The sequence below is a fragment of the Entelurus aequoreus genome, linkage group LG14, assembly GCF_033978785.1.
Source record: "Entelurus aequoreus isolate RoL-2023_Sb linkage group LG14, RoL_Eaeq_v1.1, whole genome shotgun sequence".
NCBI lineage: Eukaryota > Metazoa > Chordata > Actinopteri > Syngnathiformes > Syngnathidae > Entelurus > Entelurus aequoreus.
This window is the reverse complement of record NC_084744.1, coordinates 13,193,952-13,215,046: the sequence shown is the minus strand read 5'-3', so window position 1 is coordinate 13,215,046 and position 21,095 is coordinate 13,193,952. Positions and strand designations below refer to the sequence as shown.

General features: G+C 38.9%; 1 protein-coding gene across 1 annotated transcript; it reads left to right on the top strand.

Moving 5' to 3' along the window:
- The first annotated feature begins 1,969 nt into the window (after positions 1–1,969).
- LOC133664410 (lanC-like protein 3) lies at positions 1,970–20,528 on the top strand. Its single transcript, XM_062069016.1, is given in 4 exon segments — positions 1,970–2,446; positions 6,236–6,359; positions 9,814–10,011; positions 18,659–20,528. Coding segments are annotated over 4 exon segments (852 nt in total). The 3' UTR covers positions 18,712–20,528.
- Positions 20,529–21,095: the final 567 nt, after the last annotated feature.

Here is a 21,095-nt window from a genome sequence, read left to right as displayed (position 1 = left end):
CACTGTCCTTCGGGAGAGTCTCGAAGCCAGGGAAACAATCCAAGTTAGAATTTTTTGTATGCGAGTGAAAATTAAATTAGCTTTTCACTCAAAATTGTCTATGACTGCTCTTCAAAATTCATCTTGCGGGGCAGACAGTCCGATGTTATCCAAATCACAAGAGTGTACAGTTCTTCCCGCAACTTCCAATTTGTTGACAAACCAGAGCAACGCTTACTCCAATCAGCAGATGTCCTGTTGTCATAATTCCGAAGCGGTGGATATCTTCACATCCTCGACTGCAAGGGTCGCCAGGCACGCAGCATTCCTTCTTCTCCCAAGAGTCCGTCGTGTGTCCAGCAACAACCGCTCTGTCACGACAAACAGGTTCCCCTAAACCCAAGATCTTGTCAATTCCGTTGAGGCCAGTTAAATAGTTTCAATGTTTAGATTTGGAGAGCAGTGCAAAAAGAGGCAACAAGAAAGTTAAGACAAGACAAAGAAGCAAGCAGGAGAGGAAAGGGGAGCGTCCGCCCTCGATGAGTGCCAGAGAGAAAAAGGCCCACTATCAAAAATTTCAGGAAGATTGGAGCATGTGGACAGAAGTTTTGACTGTCATAATTTTCCACTACAAGAGGGCAATAATGGTGCCTCAGTAGTATGTCCCACCCACACCCCGACCCACCATCAAAAATTTCAGGAAGATCGGAGCATGTGTAACGACTGGTATAGTATTCTCCCACCAGGGAGTAATAATGGCGCCCCTGTAGTTATGCAGTTGTAGCGAGTATTGATCCAATTCTATATTGATACTACCCTAAGTGTCGATATTTGGTATTTGTATCGATCCACCCTCCACACTTTGACGTCGATTGAAATTCTTGGAATTATTTTGTGATTTTGCCTTTAATTAGTTGATCGGGATTCAAACAAAGATATTATTGAACAACAAAAAATGCAAATATTTATAAAAATATTAAAAGAAGCGGGGTAAACAATATTGATCATGATGCTATAGAATCGATCCAATTATATCAGGGGTGTCAAACTCATTTTAGATCGGGCGCCACATGGAGAAAAATCTACTCCCAAATCACGGCACGATAACTTCAAAATAAAGACAACTTTAGATTGTTTTCTTTGTTTAAAAATAGAACAAGCACATTCTGAAAATGTACAGATCATGTTATTTTTTTCTTACACTTACATGTTGCGGTTAATAATTTGTCGTTTTGAATAAATTATGTGATGTTTATCAGTCAACTCATTGGTGTTCATTTTCAATCCATTAAGATAAAAAAATTATATCTAAATCAAATTACAGGATGTTGTTATGTAGTTTGCTCATTTTCTTCGTCTGATGTACTAACATCACGCGGTTTATTTTGTACATATGTAGCATTATGTGCAAAGATACAAAGAATTGTGTAACATCATGCGGTTTATTTTGTACATATGTAGCATTATGTACAAAGATACAAAGAATTGCTATTGCGACATCCAGTGGACAGATTTAGAACAGCTGTTTCGTTCATTCAAAAATTTCAGGTTAATTTTTATACTTGGCAAAATCATCCCGCGGGCCGGATAAAACGTGGTTGCGGGCCTAATCCGGCCGTACGTTTGACACCCCTGAATAATATGTTGTTAACACCCTTAGTGTTGATGGTATGGACTTTTGGATTGATTCACCCTGATCCACTTTTTTGTCATTTTTTTACAATTCTTGTAATGATTTTGTGATTGTGCCCTTCATTTGTTAATTCGGATTCAAACAAAAATAATATCAACAATGTAACACTATGAACAACACAACAAAATCCAATGCAATTGTTAAAATATTCAAAGAGGATGGGTAAAAATATCGATCATCAAGCTATAGTATCGACCCAATTATCTATTAGTAATATCCTCATTGACGATTGGATCGATCCACCATCCACCTGTCCTCGTATAGCATATCGTCATTATCGCCACTCTTCCACCGGGCATGGAGAACAGCCGTTGTTTCGCTAACCGCTTCACGGACTACAAGGGCGCCCTCTACGGTGGACACGATCCTCAAAAAGGTGCCCGATGACGTGGCGACTACGACGGCGGGCTGTACGTCGGTCCCGCCGGGGTGGCGTACATGCTGTATCACGTCAGCGAATCTCCCCTCTTCTCCGAGCGGAGGGACACGTACCTCAAGACGGCCAAGCACATCATCGACGTGTCTGTGCGCTGCGTGGACAAGAACATGCGTGCCGCCTTCCTGCTCGGCGGTGCGGGCATCTACGCCGTGGCCGCGATGATATACAAGTCCCTCGGCTTGGCTGACTTCGTCAAGCCGCTGACGAAATTCCGCAGTCTGTGGGAGGTGTGCGCGCCCATTTGTTTCCTGGAGTGTGGCTCTGATGAGCTGTTTGTGGGCCGGGCAGGCTACTTGTGTGCCGCCTTGGTCCTCAGGCAAAAGCTGGCCATTGAGGTATAAACTCATTTTGACTAGTCCAAATGTAGGTTACTTATTTCATTAGGTTATTTAACCTCATATTTATCAGTTATGATTTTTTTTAGAGGCAGTATCTGCTAATGCACATATGTCAGAGTCAAGGCCCGCGGGCCATATCCGGCCCGCGAGAAGGTTTTTTACGGCCCTTGGGATGATCTTGATTTATTATTAGAACCGGCCCGCAGACCGCAGATCTTTTTTTTTTTTTTTTTTTTTTTTTTTTTTTAGACCGCAGATCTTTTACACGCACCAAGCGGATGCCGGTCCAAGGTTCCGAAAGGGGGCGAGCGGCCCGCCGGGACGCGCCTGCCGGCCGAAGGGCTGCAGCCCGGCCGTCAGTCGCGGAGCCCGCCGTGCCACGCGCGCCAAGGGGGCGGGCCGAAACCCGGCCCCGAGGCCCTGAGACTTCTGCTTTGTTTCCCCAAACCGCGCGTCACCGCCGGGCCCGCACCACCGTCGGGCTGCAGCCCGAGCGTCGGTGGCGGAACCCGTCATGTGCCGCGCGCGCCAAGCGGAGCGGGGGGGTCAAGCGGGCCGAAACCCGCAGGCCACCCCCTCACCACGAGGCCCTGAGACTTCTGCGTTTGACCCCTACGCGCGGCCCGTCGGGACGCGCCCGCCGTCAAGCCACGAGGGCCAGCCGTCGGGTCGCGGAGCCCGCCGTGCCACGCGCGCCAAGGGGCGGGCCGAAACCAGCGGGGGGTTTCGGGCACCCAACTCGCCTCCCTCCCACGGAGGGAGGAGGGGGGTTTAATGTGAACATTACTGTGCAATCACATATTTAGAGTTTTTACTCAATTCAAGTTTAAAAGTTAAAGTTTAATATTTGTTTTCACTGCATGTTACTTCTCCTTAAACAAAGTGTTGTTTTTGATTTATAGATTTTTGCACTTTATTTTATTGTATTTCAATTTAATTATATTTTAAAAATATTTCAGTTGAGTGGATGATAGAAAATTGCTATTATTGTTTTTTTCTTTGAAGTAAATTTAGCCCACTTTTGCTAAAATAGAAAATATAGGCTACTGATGGTGCCTTGAATACCGGTTTCTTTCATTTAATGTTCATGTTATGGGGATTTTTATATAAAGGAAATTTGTCTTTTGTGTCTGTTGAAAATTAAAGATTACTGACAGAGCCATAAGAAAATATTGCTTTATTTATCTGATCATATTGGAATATATTTGTTAGGTTTTCAGTAGGTTCAATTAGGTTCACTAGACTATATGCGTCATTTAAAAATTTTTCAATGAACATTCGAACAGTCCGGCCCTCGGCTTGTAGCTAAATTTTTTATTTGGCCCTCCGTCCATTTGACTTTGACACCCCTGTGCTAATGTGTCCTATTGATTTTTTTTTTTTGGACTATATAAACATACACTATATTGCCAAAAGTATTTGGCCACCTGTCTTGACTCACATATGAACTTGAAGTGCCATCTCATTCCTAACACATAGGGTTTAATACAGACCTGGGCATTCTGCGGCCCGCGGGCCACATCCGGCCCTTTGTGCGTCCCTATCCGGCCCGCGTGAGGCCAATTATAAATTACAAAATAAATTTTAAAAAGTATCTATGTCGAGTGTGCAATACAACGGTGCTGCTTTTGTTTTGAAAATCGTTATTTGTATTACTTCCGTGTGGACGTGTGCGTGATTGTGAGCGAATGTGAACAGCTGCGATCGCAAATTACAAAATAAAGTTGAAAAAACATCTATGTCGTGCGCGCAATACAACTGTGCTGCTTTTATTTTGAAAAGTATTATTTATGGGCGTGTGTCCGCGTGTAACCTGCGAGTGAAGGTGCACATGCAGCGACAAGTGATGCACGCTTTACACCCGAGACGCTAAAAAGAGAAAAGTTGATGAGGAATGGCGTGTTTCCAACAAGACATGGACTGCCAAGCAACGTTCCCTCTAAGGTGCGCGCCTGCGCAATTGCGCACTGCTCAAGCGTCCGCTGCGCGCAGCAAATATATGCCGCGCACCAAATCAAATCCCATCTGAATTCTAAACAAAATAAACATATTTATTCTATGTAATTTTGCAATGCAACTTTGAGTGACAGTGACAACAAGCGGCCCTAACGGTGTTCGTCAACACCGTTCAATTGAACACCGTTCAATTATTGTAACGTCTATCGAGATGCTTCGAGGACAGGAATTATATCCATCACTTTATTGAGCAAAACTGTTTATATTCGGACATAACCACACCAAAAACATAAGTAAAACACTTCTATCTCGAAAAACTAGTCATTTTCTGCCGTACAAACCAGGCCAAAAGCAACTTGTCATCTGTCACCAACACGCATAGCACTAAACCACTGGTGCGTTTATGGCCACACAAAAAGTCGGACAACTCAAACACCACACAAAGTTACACTATGACTCCTCAGTCATATGTGTGCTTATTTTACTGTCATTTATTATTAATGTTAATTTATTTATATTAGTCATGGAATGCTGTTACACACACTATGTTGAAGTATTACTATTATTATTAATTATTATTATTATTATTTATCTTACGGTATATATCAAAAATAATATTGAGCAAAATTTAATTGAAATATTGTGGATGTGGCCCTCAAGCAGTGCTCGGGTTGCTCATGCGGCCCCCGGTAAAAATTAATTGCCCACCCCTGGTTTAATATGATGTCGGTCCACCTTTTGCAGCTACAGCTTCAACTCTTCTGGGAAGGCTGTCCACAAGGTTGCGGAGTGTGTTTATAGGAATTTTCCACCATTCTTCCAAAAGTGCACTGGTGTTGGTCGAGAAGGCCTGGCTCTCAGTCTCCGTTCTAATTCCTCCCAAAGGTGTTCTATCGGGTTCAGGTCAGGACTCTGTGCAGGCCAGTCAAGTTCATCCACACCAGACTCTGTCATCCATGTCTTTATGGACCTTGCTTTGTGCACTGGTGCACAGTCATGTTGGAAGAGGAAGGGGCCCGCTCCAAACTGTTCCCACAAGGTTGGGAACATGGAATTGTCCAAAATGTTTTGGTATCCTGGAGCATTCAAAGTTCCTTTCACTGGAACTAAGGGGCCAAACCCAACTCCTGAAAAACAACCCCACACCATAATTCCTCCTCCACCAAATTTCACACTCGGCACAATGCAGTCTGAAATGTACCGTTCTCCTGGCAAACCTCCAAACCCAGACTCGTCCATCAGATTGCCAGATGGAAAAGCGTGATTCATCACTCAAGAGAATGCGTCTCCACTGCTGTAGAGTCCAGTGGCGACGTGCTTTACACCACTGCATCCCACGCTTTGCATTGGACTTGGTGATGTGTGCCTTAGATGCAGCTGCTCGGCCATGGAAACCTATTCATTGAAGCTCTCTAAGTACTGTACGTGGGCTAATTGGAAGGTCACACGCAGTTTGGAGCTCAGTTTACATAGGCCTACCACTTGGTGGCTGAGTTGCTGTTGTTCCCAAACTCTTCCATTTTCTTATTATAAAGCCGACAGTTGACTTTGGAATATTTAGGAGCGAGGAAATTCCACGACTGGATTTGTTGCACAGGTGGCATCCAATGACAGTTCCACGCTGAAAATCACTGAGCACGGCCCATTCTTTCACAAATGTTTGTAGAAACAGTCTCCATGCCTAAGTGCTTGATTTTATACACATGTGGCCGGGCCAAGTGATTAGGACACCTGATTCTGATCATTTGGATGGGTGGCCAAATACTTTTGAATATACAGTTTATCAACAGGTGCATTCATATCCTGCATTTTTGTCTGTTTATTCTGCAGATTCTCAGCAGGGATCGAATCAAATCCATTTGCACGGCCATCATCGAGTCCGGAAAGCAATAAGCGAAGAGGAAGAGAAAGCCGTTCCCCCTCATGTACGCCTTCTATGGGACGGAGTACCTCGGTAAGAGCAGTACTATTGTGTATGCATCTGTCATGATGTCAGCTGTTTTAAAATGTATCCACTTTAACTGTAAAGAACGAAGGGCAAGAGGTAGATAGTAATGTGCTACACCTACCCATCCATCCATTTACTACCGCTTGTCCCTTACAAGGAGTAGTTACAATGCAACATACGTTATACTTTTACTTGAGTAACTCGTGATTAATCACAAAACAAATATTGCATTAATCATGTACACACTTTGATTAATTACAGAATTTATTCGGACCGTAAAGGCTTTTTATCCCAACCCACAGGTGTCAAACTAAAGGCTCAATATTTATAATGTGGCCCAAGAAAACCTTAAAATTATATGTGTCAATAAAGTACTTTTGTCTTTTCTTACAAAATGCATTCTGTCTCTCCATTGTGACAGAATAAAAAAATACACATTTTTCATGCAATTGCATATATTTTTAACTTTGATATTATCTAATAATGTAATAAATATAATACTATCATACATTTAAAATTTTCTGTTAGTGAACATAAAAATGATCATAATAAAAAAAAAAAACATCTTGACTGTTGATTTCAATGCAAGTTTCAATCAAATTGTACACTGCAAAAATGACAATAGATTGTACAGTAAAAAACCGGCAGCTCATTTGCCAGAATTTTATCGTAAAAATCTATAGCACCGTTTTTCCATTTACAGTAATATTGTGTATAATCACCATATATTTTATTGTAAAATTGACAGTTTTTTACTGCAAAATCTAAAGATTGTTTTTATGGTTGCACGTGTCCTGAGGGCGGGTATACATTTTTTAAAAATCCATAAAGATGTACATTGTTTTGTCCCATTGTCAAGTTTGTTCAATAAACTAACACATTTGATTGAAAAGCATCTTTGCATTGTTTACAAACATATGTGCATTTTATTCTTAATGTGTATTGGTAAAATGCTCTTGTACGACTAATAAATTAAAAAAAAAAAGTTATGTCATTGTCAAATCATGGGGATATGACACCATTTTATGGACAATGAAAACACAAAAAACACAAAATAAATAAAATGGTCAATATTTCAGAATAATTCCAATCAATACAGGTCCCTTTCAAATATTAACACTGAGTTAGTAACTTACTCTTGATTTTGAATCATATTCAATAAATATATCTAACCTACTTATAGTTTAACAGTAAATTATAACTAAATTAATAGTAAATCATGATAATATCGATATTTCTTACATAAACTGTAAAATTAAGGTGCAAATGAAAATACAGCTTCACCACTTTAATCATATTTTCTGCGCTTAAGAACCTTCTTTATGACTCTAGCTCCAGACTTCTTCTGTTTGACTAATGTTATTATCAATCAATCAATCAATGTTTACTTATACAGCCCTAAATCACAAGTGTCTCAAAGGGCTGCACATAGGGCTAATGTTAGCATATGTGCAGCTACAAAAAAAACTTCTACAACTTACCGCAACATGTTTTCTTTAGTTGTAAGTGGAATTCTTTTGGGCTGAAATGTAAAAAATTTTTACTGACACAAATGACAGCACGTCATATAAACATAATTTTTCCTAGTTTTAAACGTTACTACTACCCACCTCTGATCCCTTATTATTAAAAAGTAACCTTTTTAATGATGTTGTACTAGTAATATGTGTCCGTATATCCTGTTTATAAGCACCAATATGAGAAAAATGTATCATCTACCTCACTTGCTTGCTCCACTCAAGAGTGAAGGCCTCCTAAAGCGTGCTTTTGAATTTCCGGGGGTTTTCATGAAGGAAAACCTCTTTGATCATGGACATGCCTCTGACCCACACTTAGCCCACCCTATGTGTATGACCACCACTTCACATATGCATGACGTTGCTGTTCAAAGGTGACTGTAATGTTAACACATACTGTAGCTATGCTAGTGTTGCTAAAGTTTGTGTCCTCCTGTCCCACTCCTTCATGTTACGTTGTTGTACGTGATATACGGCCTCTATTGAATTAGACAAGGGCAGAGTTGAAAAAAATGTACGGTAGACAGGTGTGGACAAACACAGCTCATTGGCATTAAAGGGACAGACAGACACACCAAACGGCGTGTTCCCAGTAAAGCTTTTGGACTGTCTAAATCAGACCTGGGCAAATTAAGGCCCGGGGGCCACATGCGGCCCGTTGAGCTTTTCAATCTGGCCCGCCAGACATTCCCAAATAATTTTTTCAGATCTTTAAGATGGAAAGTGTAGCTGCCATTATGATGTGCAGTCATGTTTTCTAATGACCGTACTATGGTAATCTAATTAGTTACTATGGACATCTAATTAGTTACTATGGTAATCTATATTACGGCAGCTCAGACGAGGCACCAAGCAGTGTGGGCGGGAAGCGTTTCCACAGACGCGGAAGGAGATTTTCACAACAAAGTTCTAAAGCTTAGCGATATATAGAATAGAATAGAAAGTACTTTATTGATCCCTGGGGGAAATTCAGCAAATATCAGATATATCAGATTGTAGGTGGGTTTATTTTGTACCCTTCGCGTTCATATTTCACTGTTTGTTGCATTTTTGTTGCGTTTCACTTGATTGTAAAATATGTCGATCGAAAGGGGGTTTGACATTCATATTTTGTCAATATTCAGTGTTTTATCGTTCATATAAAAATGTAAAATTCCATTACGTTTTTTTAAGGCGGTCTGTCATAACGGTTTTAGCATTCAATCAGACATTATTGTGAGGTTTTGTATTAGTGTTCCTAAAAATAGATATACCGGCCCCCAGACAATTTTTTCTCTCTAAATGTGGCCCCCGAGTCAAAATAATAGCCCAGATGCTAACATTTAGACTCTAAATGTTAGCACCGGTGGCATGTGTATAAAAAAAAGGAGCCGTCAGTAACTCTTAACACTGAGTTTATTCGTCCTGACCATTTTTGCATGAGCTTAACAGTAAAGTGAGACACGTTTCAACCCAGGAAACATGGACGAAAAAAAACATTGCTGATTTTATAATTGTGCTGCATGTCTTGTCTCCTTTTAGTTCAATTCTCAGCTCTGTTTTCCCTGCATGTGTCCCCAGCATTAATCAAGGAACTCCCACAATTATCTACACTTGATGATTCTGCACATCACAATACACACAAACAAAACTAAGCCAATGAAAACATGACCATTGATGAACAAATTGCACTTTTTTTGTAGTTGAACACCGTCAAGTCCTAATTGTTTTGCCTACTACACAAACGTTATGATGGTAGTGCAGAACTCTTTCCTTGTACTTCTGTATTTCCACAGTTTTTTTCTTACTGGGCTGGTCAAGTGACTGCAAGCATTTTGTCACCATGATTGTATGCTTCAGGTTGTGTGTGTATCTGTGTGTGTTCAGCATGGGGCTTTCTTGCATGCATTGCTTTGGTTTGGCTGCATGTCCTCTCTGGCCCCGCCCCCCACTTTCCGCTATAGGGGCAGCCCACGGCCTATCGTCGGTGCTACAGATGCTGCCGAGCTACCAGGACATGCTGAGCGGGGCCGACAAGGACCTGGTGTGGCAGAGTGTCGACTTCCTCATGAACCAGGAGCAGAACTGGAACTGGCCCGCCGAGCTTGGCGCAGTCATCGAGAGGGAGAATGAACTGGTCCACTGGTGTCACGGCGCTCCAGGTACTCCTTTTGTTTGTTTGTTATTACTGTACTTTTTATCTTGTTTACTGTACAGTAAAAAAGGGACCAATCAACTCATAGCATTGTGTCTTGTATAGGATTTTAGGAGCCATCACAACTTAACTTTTGTGGTCATTTAAATAAGACAAGACAGTATTAAACAAGCAAGACAGTATTACAGTGCAACATATTTTAGTTGTTGTATATAATGTGCTGTAAATATACAATATTGCCCTAAATATTGGCCTGTGCTCTAGTTCACGCTGTGCCTTAAACTATAATTAAAAAAACAAACTATGTAGTACTTTATAATCAGTTAAGAAATATAATTAGATACTTTGAAAAAAGAGAAAACATTTGCCATTTGTTTGAAAAGTATTTAAACAAACCCCAAATACATGCATACTGATTTTTTTCTTGGAAAAAAACTCACGTTTTAACAAATGTTTTATACATGCTGTATATTGAAAATTATATATTGTAAAAAAAAAAAAAAGTCACAAGTATAGTTAATATATTAATTCACATCTAATAACACTATTGAAAAATGTACGCACAATAAAGAACATTTGACCAAAATAGGGCTAAGACCGAAAAAATTGTTGGTAATACTCTATTGCAATGGTTTCACAAAATTATACAAAATTGTGTCTTTTAAAAAAAAAAACTATAGTTACAGTGAATGTTGTATATATTAAAAAAAGTACAGAAAACATAAATAATGGAAGAACTACAAAAAAAAAACACTCCCATCTCTAATGCATACACATATAGAAAATCATAGTCATCCTAATTGTACAGCATATCATACTCATTATTTCATAATTTAAGTGGTGTATATATGGGGAAAAATATTGGTACAAAACACATATTAAAGTTTAACCCCTTATTACTACTATTACTCCTGTCAATTAGAGGATCTTTGACTGGTGTTTTTTTGCAGTAGGTCCATCAAAACAACGGAACACTCCTGTTATTTATAGATGATTTTTGATTAGCATTTTTGAAGTCAATGCACAAAAACACTTGTCAAATAGAGGATCTTTGACCAGTGTTTTTGCTGTAAGTCATTCAAAAAGGGACGGACACACCTCTCAAATATAGCGGATCTTTGATTAATGCAGTAGATTCCTACTTACAGTATCGCACTCATGTCAATTAGAGGATCTTGGACTAGTGTTTTTTTGCAGTAGGTCCATCAAAACAGAATCATAAACACAACCGAACACTCCCGTCGTTTATAGAGGATCTTTGACTAGTGTATTTTGCCGCCTGTTGCTAAAAATAGCAGCGTTCCTGTCATGAAGAGAATCTTTGACTAAGTGTCTTTTTTGCAGTAGGTCCATCAAAACAGAATCATAAACACAACAGAACACTCCCGTCGTTTATAGAGGATCTTTGACTAGTGTATTTTGCCGCTTGTTCCTAAAATTAGTAGAATTCCTGTCCTATAGAGCAGTGGTCCCCAACCACGGGGCCGCGGCCCGGTACCAGTCCGTGGACCGATTGGTACCGGGCCGCGGCTGCACAAGAAATTAAAAAAAAATAAATCAATAAAAATACAATTTTTTTTTTTTTTTTTTTTTAAAAATAAATCAACATAAAAATCACAATATACACATTATATATCAATATAAATCAATACAGTCTGCAGGGTTACAGTCCGTAAGCACACATGATTGTATTTCTTTATGACAACAACAACAAAAAATGAAAAATGAAAAAAAAAGTCATTCAAAAAAGGCACGGGCACTGGGGGACGGCGGGGCTCGGGTGGTAGAGCGGCCATGCCAGCAACTTGAGGGTTCCGGTTTCGATCCCCAGTTTCTGCCATCTTAGTCAAGTCCGTTGTGTCTTTGAGCAAGACTTTTCACCCTTGCTCCTGATGGGTCGTAGATAGGGCGTTGCATGGCAGCTCCGCAATCAGTGTGTGAATGTGTGTGTGAATGTGTGTGTGAATGTGTGTGTGAATGTGGATATAGTGTCAAAGCGCTTTGAGTACCGGTATCTTGAAGGTAGAAAAGCGCTATACAAGTATAATTCATTAACTAATCCAGTAACTAACTACCCTCTTTGGGCCTCTATACCAGTGATTTTCAAACTGTGGTATATGAACCACTAGTGGTACACCAAAGAATCACTTAAATATTTAGAAAACAGTGTTATGGTTCAAACTGGGTGTTATGTTACAGTGGCCAAAAATAGTAAATATACTTGTTGAATAAAACCTCTGTCTTGTTTTTAATGAGTACCTAGGCCTACTACGCTACTGCATTTAAATGTGGGTTACTATGGTGGTACCGGGTGAAAACAAGTTTGAGAACCATTGCTCTATATTATAAAATAAATATAGTTAATACCATAAAATACAATGTTACACTCCAATGCTGCAGTAGGAGCTCCATCTGTTGGACGTGGTTGGTAACTACCACACTCGGCCCCAATGCAAGTGTACGGTAATCAAAAAAATAAGCTGTTTTATGTGTATCTTTTTATCTCATCCTCACCAAAATTGAACCGATTCTTACTCCACACATGCACCACTTTTCATGGAATTGAACAAAGCGCTTTGCTTGGTCGAACAAGATGTACTCGCAGCTTGTCTATGATTTTAGCCTCCTTAGCTGATGTTAAAAACTACTTTGCAATCAATGCTGCTGCACACTCTAATGAGATCAGCACACTGCAAAAACTGAAATCTAAGTAAGATTAAATATCTCAAATAAGGGTGATATTTGCTTATTTTCTGTCTGATAAGATCATTCTTCTCACTAAGCAGATTTTATGTTAGAGTGTTTTACTTGTTTTAAGGGTTTTGGTCCTAAATGATCTCAGTAAGATATTACAGCTTGTTGCTGAGATTTGATGACCTATATTGAGTAAAACATGCTTGAAACTAGAATATCAACTGTTGCAAAGCTGTGTCCACAACACTCACAAGTATAAAACTACTTTTTTAAAGTAATAATTTCGTACTTCAAGCATGAAAAAAAAATCATGATGCCGAGCGCATATCATTGTGTCAAGATAATGGCACTAGCATTTACCGGTACTTAATTTAAGAATATTTTTCAACATATTGAGCAAAAAGGGTCTCTTTTTTTTTCTACCAAGTAAAGTGCACTTGTTATTAGTGAGAATATACTTATTTTAAGGTATTTTGGGGTTCATTGAGGTTAGCTAATTTTACTTGTGTTGGAAAGTCTTGACAAGCCAAATTTTCTTGTTCTATTGGCAGATAATTTTGCTTGGTTCAAATAAAATACCCCTAATTTTTTTCTATTTTTTTCCTTTTTTTGAACACTGACTTTTTGCAGTGAAGTCAAGTACAGTATCGCATGATATCGGCTTGCATCTAAAATCTCCGATATAAGTTCCAATACAAGCAGTCCTGCAGCACCTTTACTTGTTTAGAGCTGGACAGCCAGTTAACATCTAAATGTCCCCCAAAAATCACACCACTTTGATCTTTCATTGTATCGTGTAAAGTCATTTACAAAAGGTAAACAAGATAGGCTATAGGCTACTAGGAGCTAGCAGCTACAGAACAGCTAAGCACACAATAGCACACAAGCTAGTGTCCTAATTGACTATATATTGCAGTCTAAACAATATAAACAATTATCCAATAATTATACTTGTATATTACTTACACATAGAAAGTCTCCGAGGCAGATTCATATTTCAAAATATTCAGTAACAAATGTGTCCACATCATTCCACTTTTTGCGTCACAGTCTTAATTTAGTGAATTATTGTGACTGCTAGTTGTCACCAAAACACAAATTAACTCTCCACTTCAAAAGCATATTTTTGTCATAAGGTTAGTGTTTCTTATGCATAACATTGTCCTCATGATTAAACTTTTTCTAATATTCCACAACTAGAAAATAATACAAGTAAGTATTTAAAGGGGTCATAATATGATTGTTTTTCTACATTTTCTTGTTGTCTAGAGTCATGTAAAATTACCGCGGCAATGCGTAAACCTTCGTTTTTAAAAGATTCATTTTTGCGTGAAAAAATAACTTCTGCATTTCTTAAATGAAATCTCAATAAAAATATGATTCAAACAATTTGAAGACGAGGAGATGATCAGGAGCACCGAAACAAGCTTGCTAGGTAGCTAACCATCTAGCTGGCTTACTTCTTGTCGCCTCTGTTCGCTATCTGAGCCACTTTGATGCTAGTCATATTTGGATGATTACAATCCAAACACTGTTAGTTCCAAAATAGTTGTATTTCCAGTATGTATTCGTAGCCAGCGAGAAGGTATATTTTCCTTGTGACAACACTGGAAGTAGATTACCCGAGGGGGCGTGGCTTCAGGATACAGTTTCCAGATGGGAAATGTTTTCTGAGTTATTTGCATTTTCAATGATAATAATGTTAGTTAATTGCCTACTAAAAAACCTTCAAAATTCCGTGGTACAATACGTGGTACGGACGTGTCAAAAAGACAGCCAAAATAGGTTGGTAGATGAGATAAGATAATCACTGATGTAATCGTGGTTCTTTGATCAAAATTTGGTGTAGATTTTTTAGGATGGGATAGACCAGAGTTTTTCAACCTTTTTTGAAAAAAAGGCACATTTTTTGCGTTGAAAAAATCCGGAGGCACACCCCCAGCTGAAATCATTAAAAAACGAAACTCAGTTGACAGTAAAAAGTCGTTGTCGCAATTGTTGGATATGAATTTAAACCATAACCAACCATGCATCACTATAGCTCTTGTCTCAAAGTAGGTGTACTGTCATCACCTTTCACATCATGCCGTGACTTATTTTGAGTTTTTTGCTGTTTTCCTGTGTGTAGTGTTTTAGTTCTTATCTTGCGCTCCTATTTTGGTGGCTTTTTCTCTTTTTTTGGTATTTACCTGTAGCAGTTTCATGTCTTCCTTTGAACGATATTTCCCGCATCTACTTTGTTTTAGCAATCAAGAATATTTCAGTTGTTTTTATCCTTCTTTGTGGGGACATTGTTGATTGTCATGTCATGTTTGGATGTACATTGTGGACGCCGTCTTTGCTCCACAGTAAGTCTTTGCTGTCGTCCAGCATACTGTTTTTGTTTACTTTGTAGCCAGTTCAGTTTTAGTTTCGTTCTGCATAGCCTTCCCTAAGCTTCAATGCTTTTTCTTAGGGGCACTCACCTTTTGTTTATTTTTGGTTTAAGCATTAGACACCTTTTTACCTGCACCCTGCCTCCCGCTGTTTCCGACATCTACAAAGCAATTAGCTACCGGCTGCCACCTGCTGATATGGGAGAGTATTACACGGTTACTCTGCCGAGCTCTAGACGGCACCGACCTTCAACAACAACAACACATCATTTGCAGACTATAATTACTGGTTTGCAGAAAATATTTTTAACCCAAATACGTGAAATTAGATAATCTCCCACGGCACACCAGCAACCCTCCAATTGCTGACACAGCCACTCTACCAACTTCGCCACGCTGTCCCCATTGAGAAATAACAAAACAAAAACATAAATTTCAACACCCACATACACTGCGGGGGCCTCTGCAGTGCGCCACGTCATCGTCTCCTGGGGTGGGTGGCAGCATGGCCAGACATCGGCAACAAAGAGAAACCAGGAGAGCCTCGGACTCTGTCGGAGGCTGCTCTGTCGGAGGCTGCTCTGTAGTCCGCGCGGATGAGCGAGAATCCGTCTACAGAGACCGAAGTGTCCGATACAACCCTTGATGCTGAGTGCCAAGCAGGGAGGCAATGGATCCCATTTTTATAGCCTTTGGTATGACTCGGCCGGGGTTTGAACACTCAACGTTCCAGTCTCAGGGCGGACACTCTAACCACAAGGCCACTAATTTAGAACTATACGCTACTTTTTATTTGACATAGCAACAGTGGATGATTTAAGATGCATGTGCATGTACGAGCCAGTCTGCCCTAAAACAAGCGGATAGAAAAAAATAAGGGACATATTGACTACAACTGAATAAAAATGGCGGCCTCGCGCAAAGCCCTTTAGGTAGATTTCAACCATATGTTGAGTTATCCGCTGACGTAACCAAGGCAAAATGTCACACTAAAGTCTTACATTTTGAACAGGTAGTTTGGAACAACTTTGGAAGAAGGTGGGATTGTTTTATAAATATCTCCGCCATGCCTTCATAGTTTGATTTCAAATTTTCAGGGCTTATGGCGATCCCAAGTACATGAAAACAGGCACCAACTGGTCAGAAAAGCTGGATTCATACCTACCATTGTTCTCTGACTAATTTCACTTGATCAAACTTTTTTAACGTTCAACACTACAAAAGAATAGAAGTATGTACTATGATTCCTGCTGATATCGTATCCGTTTAATACCGGTATCGGCCAACAATCAAGGCTCCAATATCAGTAACAGAAGGGAAAAAGTCATATCGGTAGATCCCTAACCACAACCATTTACCATGAAATTTTAAAACCTGATAAACTGGAACCTAGAAAGTCAAGCACCTCAAAAGTGGTATAATTCAGAATTCAACCAAAATGTTGACTCAAAAGTGAAACAAATTCAAAACAATCATCCTGCATAAGACTTCAGCTCAGTGAGCATGTAAAGTAGGGCTGTGAATCTTTGGGTGTCCCACGATTCGATTCAATATCAATTCTTGGGGTCACGATTCGATTCAAAATCGATTTTTTTTCAATTCAACACGATTCTCGATTCAAAAACGATTTTTTTCCCGATTCAAAACGATTCTCTATTCATTCAATACATAGGATTTCATCAGGATCTACCCCAGTCTGCTGACATGCAAGCAGAGTAGTAGATTTTTGTAAAAAGCTTTTATAATTGTAAAGGACAATGTTTTATCAACTGATTGCAATAATGGAAATTTGTTTTAACTATTAAATGAACCAAAAATATGACTTATTTTATCTTTGTGAAAATATTGGACACAGTGTGTTGTCAAGCTTATGAGATGCGATGCAAGTGTAAGCCACTGTGACACTATTGTTCTTTTTTTAAATTTTTTATAAATGTCTAATGATAATGTCAACTATGTTGAAATTGTAACTAATATTGATACTGTTGTTGATAATATTCATTTTTGTTTCACTACTTTTGGTTTGTTCTGTGTCGTGTTTGTGTCTCCTCTCAATTGCTCTGTTTATTGCAGTTCTGAGTGTTGCTGGGTCGGGTTTGGTTTTGGAATTGGATTGCATTGTTATGGTATTGCTGTGTATTGATTAATAAAAAATAAAAAATAAAAATTTAAATAAATAAATTTAAAAAATTTAATTTTTAAAAAATGAGAATCGATTCTGAATCGCACAACGTGAGAATCGCGATTCGAATTCGAATTGATTTTTTCCCACACCCTTAATGTAAAGGATTAACTCAACAAGTGTGATTTGCTTTTTTTGTGATGACACAACAGAAGAGTGCTCATGGTGATAACCATAGAACATCTGCAGCATTAAAAAGTATCTGACTCTTCAGCACAGGAGGAAATACTTTATTTGGATATCAATTACATGCGTAAATTAGACTAAGAAAATGCACCGTAAACATTTATCACACATTGCAGTAAATCTTCACAGGAGTTATGATCTAAGACTACCCAACAATGGTAAATAAACGCAAGTAATTGAAACACCAAAATGTCTATTTTTGACACTAATGAAGAATATGATGCTACGTCAATGCGCCTCTACGCTGTTGTGTGCATCCTCTGTATGCACATGTTCATTCCAGAAATACCTATTACACACCGCTAGGGGACAGTATTGCTATGATAATACCTTCCTGTTTCCTCATCATTGTGTATGTCAGGCATCTTCAAAGGGCGAGTAGTTTTACTTTATTTTAGTCCTGATTAATCCTGTTGTACATTGTTTTTAACTTCTTTTTACACGTGCATGTCAGTTAAGAATGTTGCTTAAAACATCGGCTGGCATGCAAACAACAGGAGAAGATGGCTGCCTTTGAACTAGTGCAGGGGTTCTTAACCTTTTTGACCTCTGGGCCCAACATTTCCACAACAGAAACTAAAATATTAACAATAATCGTACTCTTAATTTTAACTGCACTCAATGACTACTTAGAGTTTGCAACCTTGTCAAATGATATGAAGCCATGTGTTAATCACAAATATTATTTAACACATAAACCTTAGGCTTACGTCAGGCTGGTTGGAAAAATAAGTACTAACTAAATATACTGCATAAGAAGGGACTCGTGAATAAGTGACGAAAAATAAATGTACATGCAATTTTGTTGTGCTAAAATAAATAAAAAATCCTAATGAATATGTTTTTAAACTGTCAATAAAATTTAAGTGCATATGAAAATGCAGCTTCATCACTTTAGTCATAACTTTTGCGCTTAAGGATCTTCTCTATGATTTTTTTGCTCCAGACTTCTTCTGTTTGTTTGATATTGTCATTAATACCACAAGTGGTGGAAAAGTGTATTACAACAGAGTGCCGCTGCGGCCTATACGTACCACAGCTGAGAAACATATATATTTTTTGTTTGCGGCCCAACGGTATTAAGAAACACTGGACTGGTGTATTATGACATCACCTTGACTAATGACAAAGCATATGCATCGCAGTTGTACCTAATAAAGTGACGCTGTTTTATTTTCCTCAATATTTATGTATTTTTTCTCTCCCCCTGACTGAAGGTTTGCGGAGTTTCTCTTCACCGAGGAGTTCAAAGTGGGCTCGTGCTCCTTGACCAGCGTCCGCAGTCTGTTTGAAGGCCTGTCGGGTACCGTCTGCTTCCTGGTAGACCTCTTGCAACCCGACAAGGCAGAATTCCCGCTGTTAACCGTCTTTGAGTGAAGGCGGAAAAAGAGGAGCAACAAAAACTAGACGTGTAAGTGCAGTTGCCGTAGAAACAGATCTTGTTCTGTGTGTGTTTGTTTCAAAGTGGATGTTCAGCTATTTCCAGCTTTACCAGATTCATCCCACTCGGTGTCACATTCTCGACATACACAGCTGAAATGCAAGGGACAATAGTGAGTTAAGTACAAAAAAGAAACGTAGCACATTTTGTAACATGTGCTGCTCTCAGGTTTAAAATGAAATAAATACACACATTAGGTTTTTTTAGAGGCAATCCCACACAAAAAAGAAAGAGAAATACATAATCCCTTTGAAAATGTTCCACTTCACCAACTCAGCACTTACTGTTCCTTTGTCTTGTTTTTTATTACCGTATTTTCCGGATCATAGGGTGCACCGGATTATAAGGCGCACTGCCGATGAATGGTCTTTAAAAAAAATAAAATAATTTTCCACATATAAGGCGCATTAAAGGAGTCATATTATTATTTTTTTCTAAATTGAAAACACTTCGTTGTGGTCTACATAACATGTAATGGTGGTTCTTTGGTCAAAATGTTGCTTAGATTATGTTTTACAGATCATCTTCAAGCCGCTTTCTGACATTGCTTCCGGATGCGCGTTTTGTGGGCGGTCTTATTTATGTGGCTCACCTTCGGCACCGTCTTTTCTCCGTCATCTTTGTTGTAGCGGTGTAGCGTTTAAGGATGGGAGTGGAAGAAGTGTCAAAAGATGGAGCTAACTGTTTTAATGACATTCAGACTTTACTTAAATCAATAACGGAGCATCATCTCCTCATCCGGAAACAACAATACCGGAAATGTGTCTCGTGAAAAACCGCCCAACCGGAACTCTAATAACTAAAGTTCCTTTGGTGAATAATGTAAACTCACTATACCGGTATGTTTTAGCGCTTTCATGGCCAGTTTACTGACAGATATAAGTAAGAACTTTACACTACTTTATATTAGAAATGGCAACAGCGGAGAATGAATGTCACATTACAAGAAGATAGAGAAAAAGAAGACGCTTATCGACTACGGTGTCGCCACAGAGTACAAAGGCGGAAGCGTGCCGTTTTTCATGATTTATGCAGATCCCAAATACAGATCAGCAGGTACTAGAAGGTAAGAAAAGTTGCTTTTGCATAATATTGCGAAACAAAACGCCAGACAATGTCTTACCTTATACACACACCATAATAATACTCGTATGATGAAGCACATCAAGCGGTGTGGCTTCATTCTTACCGAAGTCGTACTAAAACAGTTTGATAGACTTTTGAGCGCCGTGTGTTATGTTCTATATTTTCAATGGAACAAAAAAAATGTTGGTGTTGTTTACTTCAGTCATATTGCCATCATAGTGCAGCCTACACTTATCTCTTATGTTTGACAGCCATCTACTGGTCACACTTATCAGTACATCATGTACCAAATAAAATAGCTTCGAGGTGAGTAAGCTCAACCAAACTTATTCCTTACATTAGGCGCACCGGGTTATAAGGCGCACGGTCGAGTTTTGAGGAAAAAAAAGGATTTTAAGTGTGCCTTATAGTCCGGAAAATAAGGTGAATATCTGGTGTGTTCACTGTGTCGTCTTTTGACTTCTTGTATTTGTTAGTCTCTAGATTAGTTCAGCAACTGAAGTCCAGTTTCTGATTTTATTAATTCAGTGTGATAACGAGGCTTTAAAACCGACTACAGTTGGTTTGAAAATTTAAAAAAAATAAAAGAACAAGGCCTATGAATTCAGCAAATGTCAAACCAAAGTTTTGGATGCTAATCGTGCCTGTTTGTAGTGTTTCTAAGATGTGTATGCTTTTTTTGCATTCTAGTCTTTTGGATTATTGTTATCATTAGTAATAAAGTGTGCAGATGAAAATAACAAATGGCTGAACATGTTCTTTAGTGTATGTACATTATATATTTCAATATGATGAAAGCGTAGACAAGCTTAACAATAACTACCGGTAAGACGTGTATGCTTTTTTTGCATTCTAGTCTATTGGATTATTGTTGTCATTAGTAATAAAGTGTGCAGATGAAAATAACAAATGGCTGAACATGTTCTTTAGTGTATGTACATTATATATTTCAATATGATGAAAGCGTAGACAAGCTTAACAATAACTATATATTTTAATAGGCTCCTTTAACCCAAAGTAACCTGCAGGTAACTAAAATGCCTCACTATTAAGCATTATGACCATAATGAAATTATATGGAATGTTTCCTGTTTTTCCCCTTTTTTATTTTATTAGTGGTAGATGGA